This window comes from Orbicella franksi, chromosome 7, assembly GCF_964199315.1.
Source record: "Orbicella franksi chromosome 7, jaOrbFran1.1, whole genome shotgun sequence".
Classification (NCBI taxonomy): Eukaryota; Metazoa; Cnidaria; class Anthozoa; order Scleractinia; family Merulinidae; genus Orbicella; species Orbicella franksi.
The window spans coordinates 6,968,456-6,987,927 of record NC_138151.1 but is presented as its reverse complement, the minus strand read 5'-3'; the positions used below and the strand labels follow the sequence as shown (position 1 = coordinate 6,987,927).

At 38.7% G+C, this 19,472-nt stretch overlaps 2 protein-coding genes across 3 annotated transcripts; one reads left to right on the top strand and one right to left on the bottom strand.

The window, feature by feature from the left end:
* Positions 1-3,646: 3,646 nt before the first annotated feature.
* LOC145492592 (integral membrane protein GPR180-like) lies at positions 3,647-9,889 on the bottom strand. Of its 2 annotated transcripts, XM_081472025.1 has the most exons (10): positions 9,347-9,889; positions 8,434-8,565; positions 7,559-7,753; positions 7,305-7,411; positions 6,641-6,714; positions 6,199-6,248; positions 5,713-5,858; positions 5,064-5,207; positions 4,428-4,505; positions 3,647-3,850 (listed from the first exon to the last, which is right to left on the bottom strand). In XM_081472025.1, the coding sequence occupies exons 1-10, from the start codon at positions 9,486-9,488 to the stop codon at positions 3,647-3,649; spliced, it is 1,272 nt and encodes a 423-aa protein (XP_081328151.1). In that variant the 5' UTR covers positions 9,489-9,889. The 2 variants fall into 2 exon arrangements, with proteins under 2 accessions (XP_081328151.1, XP_081328152.1); XM_081472026.1 differs by lacking the exons at positions 3,647-3,850; positions 4,428-4,505 and having other exon boundaries at positions 4,544-5,207; positions 5,710-5,858; positions 9,347-9,882.
* A 2,911-nt stretch (positions 9,890-12,800) lies between these two features.
* Positions 12,801-19,391, top strand: LOC145493208 (uncharacterized). Its single transcript, XM_081472623.1, has 6 exons — positions 12,801-13,043; positions 13,858-14,526; positions 16,103-16,309; positions 16,465-16,816; positions 17,941-18,041; positions 18,180-19,391. Exons 1-6 carry the CDS (start codon positions 12,881-12,883, stop codon positions 18,599-18,601), a joined length of 1,914 nt encoding a protein of 637 aa, XP_081328749.1. The 5' UTR covers positions 12,801-12,880; the 3' UTR covers positions 18,602-19,391.
* Positions 19,392-19,472: the final 81 nt, after the last annotated feature.

Here is a 19,472-nt window from a genome sequence, read left to right as displayed (position 1 = left end):
AAACTTATTGCATGTTATATTATAAGCAATGATTAAATAGTATTTTACTATCATCTCTGTTAAAATTATGGGTTTTAGTCTTAAATTATAAAAGCCCAAACGAATGTGTTTTTTTGCTTTTTTTATGGCTTTATTTGTGATTTCCTTGAAATTTCTTCGCTGAAGTCTTCCAAAATTTTCACAGCATACATCGCATCCTGCGGGATACGAATTTTAAACAGGAAAGAAGTAGGGTTTGTTAAGGCAGGTTTTTCGATTTGTGCAAATTTACGTCTTTTACCCCAGCCAGAAAACTGGTCTTATAGATTTCCTTCAAAAATGAGCTCCGACTAAAGTAAGATATGTACTACCGAATTTTACGAAATTTCACCGAAGGAAACGCGAAAAACTTCACTGTCAGTTTTGCTTTTTGTGCTCATGTTGACGTCATAAAATATCGAAAAACACTGACGTTTTCCTTCGAGCGCGCACAGATTACTTGAACCTTCGTCCTCAGCGCGCGTGCGATCGTAAACTATAGGGAGCCACCTTAAAGACGTTCGCGCGAAAATATTTCAACATTGATTTTTCTTCTGAGACTTTTACCACTGTAAGATTACGAGTGAATTATGTCAGAAATGTAAAAAAAAAAATGGGGAGTCACCGACTTTGTTTTGGAGAGAACATGCCCGGAAGAACACCCTAAATCTGAAAAAATAGGACTTCGTTATTGAATACGGCCACAGTGTCTGTAAGCCCAAAAATATTGTAACTAGTACATTAAAGTGAAATGTTCTCTGCCAAATATTGTTTAAGTGCACCTGTTAAGTGAATTTAGTCAACTAGTAAGGTTACTTTAAGACCAAGTTCGCATTTAGCGACCATAGTTTCATGCGCCTTGCAGCTGCAAGATTGCAGGATTCGATGTCCCGTGGACAGAAATCTTGAAACTTTTTTTACTTCCCACATTGACTTTTTGTTTATTTTTGGACATGTGGAGATAACTGTAAATAAAATCTGTTTCTGGAAAGAAAAGTAGAGGTCACCGAACGGCCAAGATCGTTACATCCAAGCAAAGCTATAGAAATAAGCCCTTTGCAGCAAAGCCATCACGTGACCTATTTTTCATAAAATTATGGGCTATAACTTAACGAATGCCAGAAATGGAAAAAGCATGTCGAAAATATCAAAATGGCCAAGTTTGAGGCCCCCATCATTAAAGAATGAGATTTTACGACAGTCTGAATTTTTAAAAGAATAAGAAGATTTGTATGGAAAAAGTTGTTGGAGAGCAAGGTCTTGCTCTCCAGTAACATTTTCCATACAAATCCTCTAAATTTTCCGAAAATTCAAACGGTCGTATAAACTTACTCTTTAATGCCAGGGGCCTCAAACTTGGCCATTTTAGTATTTTCGATCCGCTCTTTTTTAATTTCTGGCATTCTTCAAGTTATAGCCCATAATATGAAAATTTTCTAGGAAAAATTTGGTCACATGACCCCAGCTGCAACGGGCCTATGGCCATCTGCCCTATGATTGTTTATTTTAGTACTTAGCGCCAACGCTCGATGCTTGACGTGGCGTGTGAATTTGCGTGCGCGGTAAGGATGCGCAGAAACTAGTAGCGCGAACGTCCTTAACAATACATTTACTTAATAAAGTAGGTCAATAAACTTGGCAACTTTTACAACTGATTTGGATCTTTTAGTCCTAGCTAAAAACTAATTAACGTCAAAAATCAATATTTAATTAAATGAATAAATCACTCAATCAATTAGTCAATAATAAAACGAAAACCTCCATCCAGTACAAAAGCAAAACAATATTTAGAATCGTTTGGCATTTCTGAACAAATCTCGAACACTCTAGCTCGTTGCCTTTTGCGTCTGTGTCGAAACGAGTCCGTGTGCAAAACCATTCATATGAAAATGTGTTCCCCCTACAGGTTAAATCAAACTCATTTTCATATGAAAAGATTTGCGCGAGGGCTCGTTTTTGAAACAGAGGCACAAGGTAACTCGAAAATGGCCTGTTGTAATTTTTGTGGATATCATTCTATGAGAGTTGACTCCGTGAGCCAGAGTGCGAATATTTGCAAAATGTCGAGAACATCGAGATCCTATAGTAAGGCCAAGCTCGAAAAATTCCACAACTCGACACAACTACTTGAAATCTCTTGACATTTCTAAAGAAAGCTCTATTCCAAGAGATGTTTAGTGGAAATCCTATTAGAATTTCACTGCCGGGTATCTAGTTTTTTGGAAACAATTCCCGGCTCAGCTACCCTGCGAGACGAACATTTGAAGCAGAAAGAAAAAGAAATCTCTGAATGCTTTTCTTTATGCCAGAGCGATCGGTCAGACGGCCAGCAGGACTAACCGAGGAAAATGGAACGACATTTTCCGATCCGAACCGGGCCAACCGAGAGGAATGACTCTTACCATTTTTAAATCCTTTCCCGAATTCACTGAAATCTACTGAAGACAAACAGGGCAATAAACCGGTTTGTCAAAATACAACGGCAAACTTCGGTTCAATCGGTCTGACCGATCAAAGTGGACCACCTCCAGAGGTGGCCCCGAAAATTCCGATTGGACAGAACCGAAACGGACCTTTCCATTTGACTTTTGACCGAAATTACCGGAAATTTTTGGCATAATGTAAAGCACCCCCTCTCGCAGGGTAGCTGGCTGCCGGAAATCTTGACACAACTACGTGAATGTTTCACGAAATCAAATGTTTGCGTTTCTTTACACGCTTTTATTCGCGAACTTTGACGTCGTGAATCACATCTCAAAGGAAATGTTAAGCAACTTCGCGCAGTTTAATTTGAAAAATCTTTTGCGACTAGATAACAGAAGGGATTGAAAGGTTTCTCCGTTTGTAGGGTGTTCCCACTTCAATGCATCTTTAAATAAAACTTATGCTAATTACGTTTCCAAAATATACCAGATACGTCACTAAGGAGGATCACTACCGAAGAGTTCCGAAAGTAACGAAAACCCCTCTACCCAAAACGTTTGACTTATTTTTTGCTTCGATTAAGAGGATGTATCAAACATTCAAGACAGTGTTTGACCACATTTCCAAGCCCCTCGAAGTTCGTCAAAAATACTCCGCTGTGCGTCGTATTTTCAGCTCGCTTCTCGGTGTTTGGAAATGTGGTCAAACACGGTTTTTCGTATTTGATATATCACATCAACATTAAAGGAAAAGACTGATTACTTTCGAGAAGTTTTATTCAAAACATTTATATGCTATGATATGGATCAATCCACATATGGTATACATAATAGACGCCCAAACGTAGCAACCCTGCAACATTTGCAACCCTTCGGAAGAGGTGATGGAAAGAAGCTTCAAAACTACAATTACCCGTGCAGGGTGGTTATTCGGTTTTTTTTTTGTAACTTCGCGGCATCAAGGGCAGACCACTAACAAACACAGATTCTCTCCGACAGATATCGCTTAGGTTCAATTGGACAGTGCAGCGGCTGGTCCCAAAAGTGTCCACTCTGAAAGCTGAATTTGTAATTATACTGAAGGATTTGATAGGAAAGATTCCCCCACAAGCACTTCCTTCCTTGGAGAATATTGTCTGAAGTTACAGAGGCAAACTGAACATCCAGAACCACAAACAGAAAAATAATCTTTGAGCAGAATTGGCCTAATTTACTGCAATATGTTTATGTATTCTAACAGTCCTCGTTTCAGAGTTGTAGGTCTTGGCTCCATAGCCTCTGTCCAGTCGTAGAGGAAGCGTGCTAGTTGCGAGGGAAGATACCTCCCAGTACAGACTCCGTGATAAGAACAGTCTGTATAATAACAGGATTGATATGCACTGAGCTGTCAACAAGCCCCATGTTATTACCTGAATTGAACAGAAATACATTTAAGTAGCGGTTCAAAATTTAATACTTACATTAGCTAGCAGAAAAGAGTTTAATTGCTTATCTAGTAAGAAGTATTTGGCATATAATGTGAACTCTCAAATAGCAGTATTATCAAATCAGTAATCAGAGTGCTAAATGTAGGCTAGTAGATATTTTTCAAAGAGACATGTCATTCCTTAATGTAAGTGTGGTGTATCAAAACTCCAGAGAAAGAGCCTCTATCAGGCATTCAGTTACTTGCAGCGTGAAACATTGTGCAATAAAGAAAACATGAACTGTAGAAAAACTGGGCAAAATGAATAAGGATTTTTTTTATTTCAAGGTGTACATCATTCACAACATTAGTATCCTTGGCGATCAATCCAGTCTTATCATGGCCTGCACGCACTGCTTTGTGGTCCTTGTGACATAGTTTTAATGTAAATTCATTATGACAGGGATTAGCTTCTGCTATACTTCCATTACAATGAACATATTTTTTGAGTCCCTTTGGCTGTACTTTGTTATATTGGGGTAAATATATGGGTTTTCCTTTAACTGTTCCATATTACTTACCTTAAATCTAGAGTGGACAGGTAAAACCAATGACACTATTGCTAAAGCAGGATATGCTAAAAGCCAGGTTAAACAACACTGGAAAAATATACAAAAGTCAAACTGTCACTCCATGAAAGAAAACCACCATTAAAAGTTAGAACTTCCATGTCGTACAGTCTACAACGCAATAAACAGTACCACATGAAAGTACTGCTCAATAGCTTTCATTTGAATGGTCACACACTAGGGTTTCATCCACAGACTTAGAAGTTAGAACCACTTTGTACAGCATAATAAAAAGTACCACATGAAAGTACTGCTCAATAGCTTTCATTTGAAACAGGTTTCACCCAAAGACTTGAAAGTTACAACCAGCCCTTGTACAACAACAACATCAAAAAAAAAAACAATACCGCTTGAAAAAACTGCTCAGTAGCTTTCATTTGAATGATCACACACTAGAGTTTCATGAGTTAGAACAAATTTGCACAGCATAATTAACAATACCACAAATAAGGACTGCCCAATTTGATTAAATAATGTTTACAATCTGAATGGTGAATGGATCTGAATGGTCAAACACAAGCCCAAGGTTCGTGACATAAAAATTTAAACCACCTTGTATGGCGTAAAAAGAAATGGATCAACACTCACCTTTGCAAATTTAATATAAAATTCTCTACGGAGTGTACTTCTCTCCTCTGAAACTTTTCTACTTATATTTACAGCAAATGCTCCAGCTACAACAATTTTAACAAGGACTAGAAGAAGAGTCATCTCCCAAGAGGTTAATATAACCTGGAAATACCAGCAAACAGTTTAGAATTTGCACTATGTCAGTATTTTACATTTCATTATTGTTCTGCTCTACTAATGACCAAGATAAACTGAATCATAGAATACGGTATGACTGTGGATTAAATGAATCTTAAAACTTTTAATCTCTGGGGACTCGCTACATTTTCATTTGCAGTCTTTTCCTATTTTAGAATGTGCAGGTCCATAAAATATCCATAGCCAAACTGGTCAAGGATAGTCATTGGAAATTCCAGGGGGGTTGGGATGATTAAATAGCCAAATTTTTAAAGGGAAGGTACTAGAAATTCCATGGGGGAAAGGGGGGGGGGGGTACAAACCAAATAACCATTCTTCGTGCAAGTGTGGAAATTGCCTGGAACCCCACAATGAATAAAAATCTTACAGAGTGTGTTTCTGATCAAGTCTGATTGAATTACATGTAGATGATCAATTTTTTTTCACTAGTGCACTCAACTTCTTCCTATTTGTAAACATACAAAACCACCTCAAAAACTGAAATTGCAATCACGCCAATGCTAATTTGTTTCATCTGTTTTGGATCCAGTGTTGAGAATGAGGAACTAAGAGTCCATCCTGTGGACAACTTGGCCATCATAAGTAACATCTGATAGCCACCTAGGCCATCTGCAGCTGTAAAATCAAACACAACAAAGAAGATGACTTTAAATTAAATAAACACACACAGTAAGTAATAAGCCTATAGAAGGCATCAATAGTTATCACAGGAACAAAAAAATCATTTGGCCTGTTGTCCAACCTCACAAAAACAGACTTGTTTACAGAAACAACCAAAAGAGGCCCTTTTGGGATTACGATGCCAAGAGACCTAAGAAAAATTACTACGGTAGTAAATTCCAAAATTCCCAAAATGAACATTGCAAAATTTATGGTAGTTACATTATAATCACAAGCAAGCCACGAGTAAAAAGATAAACAAGTTTCAATTAAACTTGTTTTATTTAATGTTTACCTGTAGACAGCTTGCTGAGAAAAGGGTAACCTTCGCCATCCTTTGAATATCTGAGTTTTGTCAAAGATAAAAAATGAGAAAAATCAAATACGCTCTGTGGTTACATCTCCATCATTTTCAAAGACAATGCACGTAAACTAACACATTTCACCTGAGATACAATGTATTCCTTTATTACACTATAAATTATTATAGTATTTTGTAAACCAAACATAATTAAATGCTGGTGTTGTAAGTTGTTGCTGTTAATTGTTTAATTATATTACATCTGATGTTTTTCTTCCTTCAAAACAATAATTCCTCTAACTAGGATTGTTTCATTTTGATTTGTTCCACAAAGCATTTCTCATTCTCCCAAACTTCCACTTATGTTGCAAGAAGTCAATAGAAAGCATGGAAGATGTTTTGAAACCTCTAAAAAGGCTGAGAAGGATTCAATTACCTGTAGAGATGAATTAAAGTAAGAAAATGCCCTGTAGCCTGGTAAATCATAGCAATTGACAGCATTTTTATCACCTGAAATAAAGAGAAAGAATAAAAACATTTAAAGGCACGTTTCTCTGGTTTATTTAGAATTTTGGGCTGTGTATTGTATCTCTGCCATTTACTACTATGCCACACTCACTAAAAATCAAGACATTTCATAATTTTACTTCTGTGTTCCTAATACAGCTAGTGAGATATGAATGATAGAAAATAACGTCATGCAATGTTTCTAGATATCTCTGTTATTTATTTATTGTGATTTGATTTTCTGTATTTCAATCTCGATGCTGAAAAACCCTTTTCAGGGATGCTCAATAAAGTGCATGTACACATTATGTAAAATCAGCAAAAATTCCCTCAGCCGATTGCAATGATGCTTATGTGAAGACATGATAGATTTTACCTGATGAATTAAAAATATAAATATCTTAAAATGAAACTTGATCAAAATCCAATTTCTCCTTACAGTATCAATATAAAGTCAAGCAGACAGGTGATGAGAATAACAAAAATCATCATCTAAGGAATTTAGTCCTGATGTATCATTAAATTATCACAACTAACATAAAAAAAAAAAAAAATACATAGACACCAGAAAGGAGAGTTGATATTAAGCATACCAGGTGCATGGGTCCACCTTTCTGGATCGTTTGCCACAGACGCTGACCATAAGCTATTGCTCCAGCAAAATACAGGAATGCCAGCACTTCATAAAATGACAGCAACCCTGGGAAATTAACAAGAATCTATCTTTTCAAGCTGCTATTACTAAATTAATAAATACTTAATGGAACCGCCCTACACCACCTCGTGATCTTGATAATAAACATGTACAGACTTCTGTTTTTAAATAACCCGCAAAATTAAGGCTAACCTGTCTCATCACAACCACAATGACTAGATGGTTTTCCTCCAGAATCAGGATTAAGCATTTCCAAGGTGAAAGTAACATCGTCAAGAGCTGGCACACTAGGGTCGCAAGTCACAGAATCAGCGTACAAGACATGCCAGACCTTGGGGTCATCCCAGGGGGAAAATTTGTTCTCTCCAGACACCGAGTCTAGTCCAACTGAAAGGGAATAGTTATTGTGTTAAAAATAGTCAGTCACTAAGTCAAAAAGGTTTATTTAATAGTAAATAATCCCCTTTCTACCCCTTGGAGATAGTGGAGGGTATACAAAAGAAGGGGTTGGCCATCGGACCTCGGGGTAGAGCTTCCATGTATAAAACTTTGTATCTAGTAACCCCCCCCCCCCTCCCCACTTAGGGGTGGAGATGGCTCTAAGAGCCTGAGTAATCTAAAGAGAATAATCAAAGAAGTCCTCAGCAACTGGCAAGTTTGTGCAAGAGTGGCACATTTGGCTGGTTCTTAACATATATGATCAGGAGCATTTTCTATTACCCCCCTGGATTGGGTGTACTAGCCTGTCACATATTCAGGGTTACCACCCCAGTCACTTAGTTTGCATGTTAATTGTTATTAATACCCCATGGTAGAAAGAGAAAAGTAAAGTGCATTGCCAAGTTGGCAAGAATGCATTGCAATAACCCTGGCCACAGTTTCACCCAGACTACTTGTTCCAAAGTTTCAGAGACCATCACACTGACCACTAAGTCGGTGTGCCTTGACTACTGCTGTCACTACTATAGACGAAAAAAAAAATTATCATGTGATGTAAGAGGTTAAATGCTTCAGAGTAAAACATAAAATTATGCCATAAAACAAATCACTTCACACTCATAACTTACATGAATATTGTGCCATATCCAGCTTGTTTTGGCATTGTGAAGATTTTTCAACCTGGGGCCATTTCTCGTCAAGGTAGAAGTAAAGCTTCCCACTTGAGGTTGTGTTCAGCTTGAAAGTAATTAGTGCTTCACCTAATGAATTTTTCAACAAAGAAACAAATCTCAGTTGCGTACAAGATGCTTTGGCTGAAGAAAAAAAAAAAAAAAAACGTTTGGCATGGCTGTTGTGAACCATATGTCATTCTGAGCCTGTGATGCAATAACCCATAGATAGGAGGCACCACCTAAAACTGCATGTAAAAAAGCATGAATTGACTCCTAGTTCAGACCAAAATTTATGATATTCCAGCCGGACCTTTTTAGGATCTGATCAAATGAAAAAGGAGGAAGTACAGACCTGAGAAAAACGTCTCTTTGAGATTTCCACAATGATCCCAAGCCTTCACAAGTTTTTCTACAACTTGACAGAGCCAAGGATAAAATTGTTTCTGTCGTTATTTTCTTTCTATACGCTGTAAAGTTAGCCTTTGAGGAACAGAACATGAAACAACCGGAAGTGTTGCTATTCAACACAATACAATTACAGTAGTACCACTTCCTCTAGGAAAATAATTTCTAAAGTGCAATTACAGCTGGACTGAATGGGACTCTGTTAATCAAGAAACTTCCACCAAATCAACCAAACAAGTTTACATGTAACAGTTCGCCCCGGCAAGAGAGGTCCTGTTTAAAACTCGAGGTACAGGTAACTTGGAGAAAGCGAAAGCTGGCGCTAGCTGTTTTGAAACATTCCAAAGATTTGTCTGCGCACCAAACACTCTTTATTACTTGCTATTAGGACTCAATTTTCCGCTATGCCAAAGGAAAAAATATCTATTGTCCGATAAATTCAGCCAAGTAAACTAGAACTTACCGTAAAAACAGAACTTGGTTAGATACTGCCCTTGGTACAGACGAGCAAGTCTGGAGCTAAGAATACCGCGAACAGTTTTACATTTTGCGACGTTTGGTAGGCTTAATAAAACCAGGAATAAAATTTGAAGATTATAAATCATTGTAGATGTCAATCTAACGAAATTAATTCAACTTGAACATATCAAACGCAAATTTAAACCACTAGCATAATTTCGTCCCGTCTCATCCGCCATGTTTCAACGAGGAACGGCGCAAGCGCATTCGTCTTGCCACGTGTAACTGGAAAGTTAGAACTTGGACTGGAAAACAGGATTAGCGGAGGAATAGGGGAAAATGTTTACAAAAATTGAAAGCAATGCCTTTAGAGTAATTCATATCTTTAGTTCTATTTTCGCAAAAGTAGTCCTGTTAATTGCCTCAAAAGGTGAAACATTCACTTATCACGTCAAGTTGGGTTTTCAGCGTTTCTAACGACAAACTTCCTCTGAAGATGATTCTTTGTAAATAATAGCACTTCAGAACATTATCCAAGTATTTACAACTCGTACTCAAGCGAAGAAACACGCTGATATTTATACATCAGAAGCATATCATATGCTTCTGTTATACATTAATTATTGATCAAGAAAAAACTGATCATAAACCCATTTTTGAGGCCAGATTATGTCGACCCCAAAAATGTTTTAATCTTTTTTTATTATTATTTCTATATATTTCGTTTTGCATGGACGCAAATGGCTTTCCGTACTTTTACAAAACGTGTAAAAAGGGTAAAATAGAAAGTAACAGAAGAGTTTTAAAATAACAGAAGAAGTTTGAAGTGCAACCAAGAAAAAGGTGGAATTTTTTGTCATTAGTAGATATTTCGTTTTCGCAAATAAATTTTGCCGCAGTCAAACTAGGGATTTTGAGGTTTTTGGCCAAAAATCTCTCACCAGTTGTTAATTATAACTCGATACGCTTTTTGAAATATGGCCAAAAAATTTCTGTTTCAAAGTGCATACGCTTATTTGTATTTTTATTAACTCGGGTTTTGTGAAAAAAAAAAGAAAAAGATTACTTATATTTTTGATGAATGCGTGTAGGTCAAGCAAAAAAATTATATAAGAATATTTCACTGTTTTTTTTTTATTGCTTCAAATCAGTGACGTTTTCTTGTACTTATAGTGTTCAAATGGCACAAAAAGCGCACGTCTTTCATCGCTAGTCGAATTGACGTCAACTTGTTTGAGATCATAACATTTAAAAGCTGATATCAGAAACAAAGGCAAACTAATTTCCTCAGTTTCATCTCCCGAGGTTAAAATATTAATTAACTTCAGTCCTAAGATCCTTATCATTTACAAGTTAGGTAATTTGCGGCAAAAATTTGATGATAAAGGATTTGAGAGACAGATGCATGCTGAAATGAGTATCCACAGTTAGGATTTTAAACTATATTTAATATTTAACAGATTAGATTTCACATATTTTACGTATTTTATCCAATAATCCGTGGGGTTTTTGTTGTAGCATTATCACTGGTAATCTGACTTTTAGATCGATTTTTAACTGTAAGGTAAATATTTTGACTTAAATTTCCCTAAAATAAATAAAAAGATCTAATCCAATCCCAGTTTTTAAAGTCAATCAATAACAATTTACTGTGTTGAATTTTTAAATCTTTAAAGTGTCAATGAGTTGTCAAGCAGATCACAACACCGTATGTTACAGCTTCTCTCATCACTCCGTCGTCATAATCCAATATCAAATATTTCGTTGGTGGCGATACGTCGTTTGTAAATATTTTCCGACACTTCTAAATCGCGTTATGGGCGACCACGAGTTGAACTCCATCTCGCCTGATCAAATCCTGCCAGATTACTCAAGCAGGGATTCTTCATCGGATCATGTAAAGCGACAACATTCGAGAATTTGCCTTTTAGCTGCTGTCGTGTTCGTGTTGGGAGTTTGTTGTCTCGTAACTGGAGTGGTGCTAATTGTTTTGTCGCAAACCCAGAAAACTGCCACGAAAGGCAAGGTTTCAGCTAATGCCATTGACGAAGAAGGACCATGCAATATGACATGCTTTAGCAGCAAAAATGACTCAAAAAAAGAAAATCCCTGTGCGTTTTCTTTGGAAGCGAAGCTTGCAGGTAAGCTTATAACCTTTTTTTTTATAATACAGATGTCTCCATGCTTTGCATAATAATTCACATTATTTACATTAGTGTTAAAAGAAAACCTGTGCAGATGCTATGCAAAGCCATTCGATTTATTTGTTTTCCTTCCAATGTTTTTTTTAGGAGTAAACCTTTGCCAGTATTTATTTCGGCGATCATTCAAAAAAAAAAAAAAAAAAAAAAAAGAAAAAAGAAAAGAAAAGGAAAGAAAAAAATACATCTGTAGTGCGGTGATTCACCAAAATTGACATATTTTTCCACCGTATGCTTTTTTGATCGCCTTGAAATTACAGACTGGAATTTGGTTATAGAACAATGCTTAGAAATTTGTCACAACGCATTGATTCAAAATCCCTTTTGACAATGCACTTTTTAGCAATGCAAACAGCAGAAAAAATAAGCCGTTAAACAATAGTCAAATGCATAGCCAACCCCTTGGAACCTACAATAGATCTTATTTCTTTGTGATATACGTTACACTTAATAAGTCACTCTAAAAAATCCCCTGGTTTGAAAAGAAGACAGAAATCTTATTATTTTGAGTTCCGGTTGTCTGCTGTGTTTACTAGTAAATACCATACAGGGACAGACTAAAACATTCCAGAAAAATGGGTATTGGCGGGAAAAAATGTTCGGTAGAAAATGTAAAAATCTAGGTACTCTGAGATGCTATTCTCGTATTCTATGAGGATTTAAAAATTCTAAATTTGTCACACGAAAAGGGGAGGAAAGTTACAATCCAGCGTAAACGATGGAAGCTTCCGGAAAGGACTGCCGGCTAGAAAAATCGAGGCGTTTATCAGTGACATTGCTAACACTAAACAGTGGTGTAAAACCCAACTACTGGAACCCAGTCTCTACTCATTAGTAGTCAAAATGGCATTGCGGTTAACAATTTCCACTCACCTATGATGCCAACCATGCGAACGAAGCTTAAAGGACTGGGAACGAGTCTGACAATGCCATTTAGATTGGAGAATGCATTTGATTGTTTTTCTCTCTAGTAAACGTGCGTGCATGCAATAATTAAGGGTACTAAAAACTTAAGTTTTGCTGTAACTGGCTGATTGCAGTAACCTCCTTCCAATTAAAGCAAGTCACACTCTACTTTTCCTCTAACTCTGCATCTTACCGAAAAATTTATAGTTACCAATGTCACCGTGTAATTTCTATTACTTTTTTTGTTTATCTATATGGTATGATAAGTGTTCCTTTTCTTTATCAGTATATACGTTGCAATTTTATGACTCACAGGTTTAGAGTCCTTTTTCGCCAAGGTCAAAGGGGTACAGAGCAGCTTCACGCCTTACAAAAGTTATTTCACCAAGGATCTTTTCCAACCTTACGATCCAGCGCCGAAGACAGCTAAAATGTTAACCGACCAAACACGAACACTTTACGAAAAACTTCTGGAGATAAGAGCCAGCTTGAACACGGGAAGACTCAAGCTAAGAGAAAGAAGACTTTTAGCATTTGCTGAACACGAATTAAAGCATTTCTTTGGGAAACCCTACGAGAACAATTATTACACAGGTTAGTCGTTTTTGACCGTAAATCTATTCCTTCACTTGGTTTTACTGAGTTAAGATGTCTTTTACTGAACAGGGAGTTGTTCCTCCAGGTCTGCAGCAGATTTTAATTTAGTGAGTAACGTTGAAGGAGAACGTCACCAGTGTTTGCGTATCAAAACTTGAACGAACAGTCAAACGCTACTGGATAGTGATAGAAATAGCGCTATATAAATAAAGTATTATTATCAATATTATTATTATTACTGTTATTGTTATTATTATTATTATTATTATTTTGATGAAAAACTAACTAATTTTTGAGTGACTGACCGACCGACTGACTAATGAAGTATCTCACTGATAACTGACTGACTGACCTGACTGACTGGCTAACAACATTTTTATGATCAATTCATTGCCTGTTTGACTGACTGATAACGAACTGCTTGACGGACAGCTGGTAGACCGGACTGACGGACGGACTGACGGACTGACTGACGGACGGACGGACGGACGGACGGACGGACGGACTGACGGACTGACGGACGGACGGACGGATTGACGGACTAAGGGACTGACGGACTGACGTTGGACGGACTGACGGACTGACGGACGGACGGACGGACGGATTGACGGACTAAGGGACTGACGGACTGACTGTCTGCTTGACGACTTGACTGATTGACCTACCTGACTGACTGACTGACTGAATGACTGACTCACTGGCTGAATGAATGAATGATGAACGGACGGACGGACGGATGGACAGACAGATAGGTTGATGAATTCATTGAATTCTTTGTAAACTTAGTGCATTTCCCTTTCATTCCGCTTAGGAGCCTGGATGTTGGGTCCCAGTCAGAGATGCAAGTCTGAGCCAATCGCCTCGCTGTCAAGTCACGTAAGCCGAGGACTGTACATATTTCTTACGAAGGAGAACAAAACTATGACAGCTGCAGAAGATGCCTTGAACATGCTGCCAAAATATCAACAAGGTATCGATCAGTACAAACTTAACCTACAGAGAGGCGTGACGACAGGAATGGTCCGGTCAATAAGCGAATGCGCCGAGGGAATAGAGTGCGTGAAACAATATAATCTCGACCTTTTTACCCGCAAAAAGCCCGATGCTGTGTTGTCTTGGTATGGGGTACACTCTCGTATACAAGACTTCGTATCTCATGTTCCGATACGAGATTTATCTGCATGGATTGAGAAATATGGTAAAAATATGTCAGATTCCCTTTACGATGGTGTCATCAAATTTGTTGGAAAGCCGCTGGTCAGTTTGTTTGAGTATCTTGAAAATGATCACATGACACACTGTGTACCCGGTAATGTATCCAGTGGCCTGGGAACGAGGCCTGTCGATCATGTCTACTTAAACGGGACAAGAACATCAAAAACGACAAATCAAACACTGGATGGCACGGAAAAGATAATGAAGGGAAAGGACGCCTATAAAGAAATTCTATCGTACTTTACTACGACAAGCTACACTCCAGGCAAGTATTCATATCTTGACCTTGACCAGTGGACCAGGCAGGGGTGATACATGCCATCTCAACGATTTCAGTGAAACTTGGCCAGATTGAAGGGCATACCCAATAACTCAAAGAGCCAAAACGGTTTCAAAATTGCAATTTTCCGGGGGACTTACACCACCCCCTACTTTTTTTTTTACATAAATTCCTTTAAATACTACACTAAATAAGGGTAAAAGTAGGGGGTCTCAAACATGAGCAATTCATCCAATTCAATTGTGGCTGTACACGACTGTAAATACGTCCTTCGTGAGTTATATACGGGAGTTTCATGTAATTTGAATGATAACCTGTCAATCAATTTAAGTTAATAACTACCCATGTAAAATGGCATGGCAAACTATGGTGATTTTGAGGACAAATATCTCCAGTGGCCAAGTCCCCCCAGAGAGAGAGAGAGAGAGAGAGAGAGAGAGAGAGAGAGAGAGCTATATCACGGTTCAGTACCGCCTTTGGCTTGCGCGAATTATTAAAAAAGTGTTTTGGGGCCTGCTATTTATTGTTCGCAGATCGAGCTCAAACCCTGCACATTTTGCAGAAGATTTTAGTTTAATGACTAACTTCGTAAACGTTCCTGTATAAACTGCACCCGCAGATAAGCCATAACCTCAAGATGGAAGCTCAGATTTTGAAAAGTAACATAAAGACAATTAAGTTTGAAGTTCCAGTGAAGTTCTAATTAGTAAAGAAACAAACACAAACCAGTGCGGTTTCAGAACACTGAAACAGCGGTTGTTGCCAACCTTCATATATATTTTTTACCCTTTAAGCATGCAATCTCGTTTCCTTTACAGGCTCGATTTTGATTGGTATTAAAGGCAATGAAAATGAACAGAAGTAAAACACCTGCTACTCCATTGAGCCTCGAGTTTGTTGCATGGACATGCGTAATTCAACCGATATTTTCTGACTTCAGTCAGAATATATTCTTAGTCTCCTTCGCAGCCGTTATTAGGGTGGTCACGCAACGCTTCTCCCAAAAACGTTGCGTGACGACCCTAAAAACGGTGATTAACATCTATCACTCTCGTCTGCAGAAAATTCAGCAAGGGTCTAGAAATAGATCTAGTGGAGCGAATTTTAATCAGGAGGTCAGCTCAAGTGGCTTTATACGCATTTCCATTCTCCAAGAGAACATCTACGCAATGCGCACGATAGCATTATCCGCGGGAGAGCTGGATACCATATGTAAAAAGAACTAGAGAGGAATTACCTCAAGGCTAAGGGCTATGTGGGAGATGAACTCTCTTACTCTCATGTTCTCTTCACTAGCATTCATTCCTGAGCATTTTCAGCTCGCAAAATGCCCCACTCTCTAGACAAAGTCAATAACGGGAAGAAGAAAATCAGATTGCTTTAAGAACGGTTTCTGGATATGCGTACAGCGAACAACCGCTGTGACTAATGCTGGCTCACCTGCTGATTTCCTCTGGAACTCACGATTCTTGGCGCTGACCAAAAAAGATCGCAGTCTCTGTGAACGAGATTGTTTTGAGCGCATGACGTTGACCTGTTTGTGTTTCTTTCACTGATTTAGACGAAGTGCATGATCTTGGATGGAGAGAACTGACCAGATATTACCGTCAAGCTGTCGACATCGCAAAGACGATAACAGGACAAGGAAACGAGAGCGAGGCTGTGTCGGAATTCAAAAGCCGTCTGAAGTCTTATTCGTTTTACCTCAACAAACAGCCTTTTACAAAAAACGAGTCTGACGAGGAAGCTTTCCAGAAGTGCATCAAAAGTAAGTGTGGTAGAGTGAAGTGTGTGAGGTGCGCAGGCATGTTAAATACATCAGGACTCTGGATCGAGCGGTTTAAAGAATTTGATTTCCGGTCTCTGTTTCTCTGTGTTAATACCTGTAATTTTGCATTAATTACTTGTTCACTTGTTAACCAGACGCAGCTGTTAACTGTCCTCGGCGATATTCCACCATGACACACTGGATAGAAATCGCTCGCAGCACGTTAACATTGATGCGAGCAAAAATACTCAATTTATTTTACTTTGTGGGCGAGAGAAGGACCGTACCAGCTTGTCCCGTTGAGCCAGTCATCAATTTTTCTCCTTCTGTTGGCGTGGCCACTTACACCCCCTCCCTGAGTAACTGTCGGTTCACAGGCAGGTACAAATTGCCATTCTTTGTTGATAAGATGGGATCTGAGTTCATGGAGTGGACTACAACAGTACACGAAGGTATCCCTGGCCATCACCTCCAGGACGCAAGCTACAAGGATGTGTTTAAGCCTCGGTGAGTAAGAGAAAAATAAAATGTTGAGAAAAACTGATTATCATACAAAAGTACTACTCAATAGCTTTCATTTGAATGGTCACACACTAGATTTCCTCCACAGACTTACAAGTAAGAATCATTCTGTACAGCATAATAAACATTATTATATCTCTCAGTTAGTACACGCGCTGTGATTGGTCAATTTAGCGGGCCGTAATCTACTGTATGGCCCGCTAAAATTTAATGCTGTTTTTGCTGCCAAAATGTTTCGTGATTTGTCGCCAAGTGTTCTTAACTTTTTTAGCAATTAAAAGTTTAAAACGTTCTTTTACTTCTTAAATTGTGTATTAAAACCGGCTAACGACTTAAGAGTCTCTTAACGATTTCAAATTGAGTCGTTTTGCTTTCAAAGTGCGTCACTGAAATCTGAAGCCGTTCCGGGTGAATAGAAATCGTTCCCGAGCCCGCCAGACACACAGTAGAGATATAATAAATATCTTACTAACCTCGTTTTCTCGGTCCGTACTGTAAGTTACGGATCCTCGTTCTTCCCCCTTCGATTTATGGCCCGCGCGCTTCGCGCTTGGGCCATAAATCGATGGGGGGAAAACTCGGTCCGTAACTTACAGTACGGCCCTCGAACTCGGTTAGTAAGGGGTATGTACCACATGGAAGTACTACTGAGCACTACTCATTTGAATGGTCACAAACCAGGGTTTCATCCACAGAATTAAAAGTTGGAACCACCTCGTACAGATAAACAGCATGATAAACAGTACCACATGAACAGTACCAACATAATAGACAATACCACATGTTGCTCAATAGCTTTCATTTGAATGGTCACACGCTATGGTTTCGTCCACAGACTAAAAAGTTAGAACCACCTTGTACAGCATAATAAACAGTGCCCCATGAAAGTACTGCTCGATAGCTTTCATTTGAATTGAATACTACGAATTTTCAAAAATAGACTCAAAAGTTAAAACCACCTTGTACAGCATAATAAACAGTACCACATGAAAGTGTTGCGCAATAGCTAGGGTTTCATCCAGAGACTTTGTTAAGGTAAAAACTTTTCTAAAGCGTTCTACAGCAACTTACGTTTCAAACACTTTGTCTTGTAATTTATAATTTTTTAGCAGAGCTTCTTGTCCAAGTATGTTAAAACGAACCAGCATCACAGCGTACAAAGAAGGATGGGCCACCTACACGGAGTATCCCCTTATGAGTCTTGACTCAGGTAAAAACGTTAATTAAACACTTGGGTTTCTATGGCCAGTCGATAGCAAACAGTCCATTTGATGATCAATTCAACTCGCTCACAAAACGCCTGCCTTGGCGTAATTTTAACACATTTTACTCTCGATTATCCTCGTAGATTTGTACAAAGATCAACCATTGCGTCGGTACGGAGTGATTAAGTCTCAAATCTGGCGAGCACTCCGCCTCGTCATCGACACGAGTCTACATCACAAGGACATGTCACGTGACGAAGCACTGACCTTACTTAGGCATTATATGTGGAACGACAGTGACATCGTAACCAAAGAAATTACTCGTTACCAGGCTTGGCCTGGCCAGGCTACCTCTTACATGATTGGTCAACAAGAGATTTGGAGGATGCGCAATGAGTCCGAAGCAACCCTGGGACGAAAATACGATATTCGAGATTTTCATTATCACGTGATTTCGGAAGGAGACGTACCTCTATGGTATCTAGATGACTACATTAAAAACTTTTACGTTAGTTGTGTTTTGTCGGGAGAGTCACACGACGATACCCAGCGATGCTTCAGTTGACTATTAATTAACAGCGAAGAGAAATTTCGTTTATTAGTCTTATGTGAACAAATGTGAAATCTTCTAGCTCATCCAGACATACAGGAGGACAGAAATTTAATTGTTTTATGACTTACGTTGACCACAAAGCAGGACAATTGAAGTTTTTGAAGTAAGATTTATTTATCACAAGCAGGAGCCCATCACTAGGAGCGTGCAACTACCCCATATTCCTGTCACGACGTTTTCACAGACCGATCTCTTTTTAGTTTGAATTTACCGCGAATTCAGACCCCCGCAGGAACCTCAGTGACCAATCACAAGCACGGACAACCCCGACATTTTTTTCCTTTCCTATGCTCGCTCATATGGACCAGAAGTGACCTATTTCGCGGGAAAAGAAGCCTAAAAATAGACTGGCCTGATAAAAAAAATTCCGTGACATAGGCTTAGTATGGGAGTTGCACGCTCCTTGTGATGGGCTCCTGTAACAAGGCAGCTCCTCGAGAGGGTAAGAGCCCTTCGGGATAACCCGCTGATTTCTGCAAGAAATAGATCTTGTTAATGCGCTGAAGTCTAACCTATCCAGCTCCCCTGTTACAACGTTGATTCTACAACGTCTGATGTCAACATCAAATCGACTCAGATACCGCAAATTGCTTTTTTACCTTTGCTGACATCAAGGTTTCCACGATGCATACATTCCACTCATCAGTAGCGCTACATGATAACATGATAAATCACCGTATGACTTTGCACCGAACAATTGCTATTTTTGGTAATTAAGATCCTTTATTTGTGGTAGTTAAGATCGTGAAAGGGAGGAAGTGGGGGGGGAGGGAGATTAAGTCCCATTTCCCAGCCCAGGTTTTGCCTAACAGCCTTTTTCCAG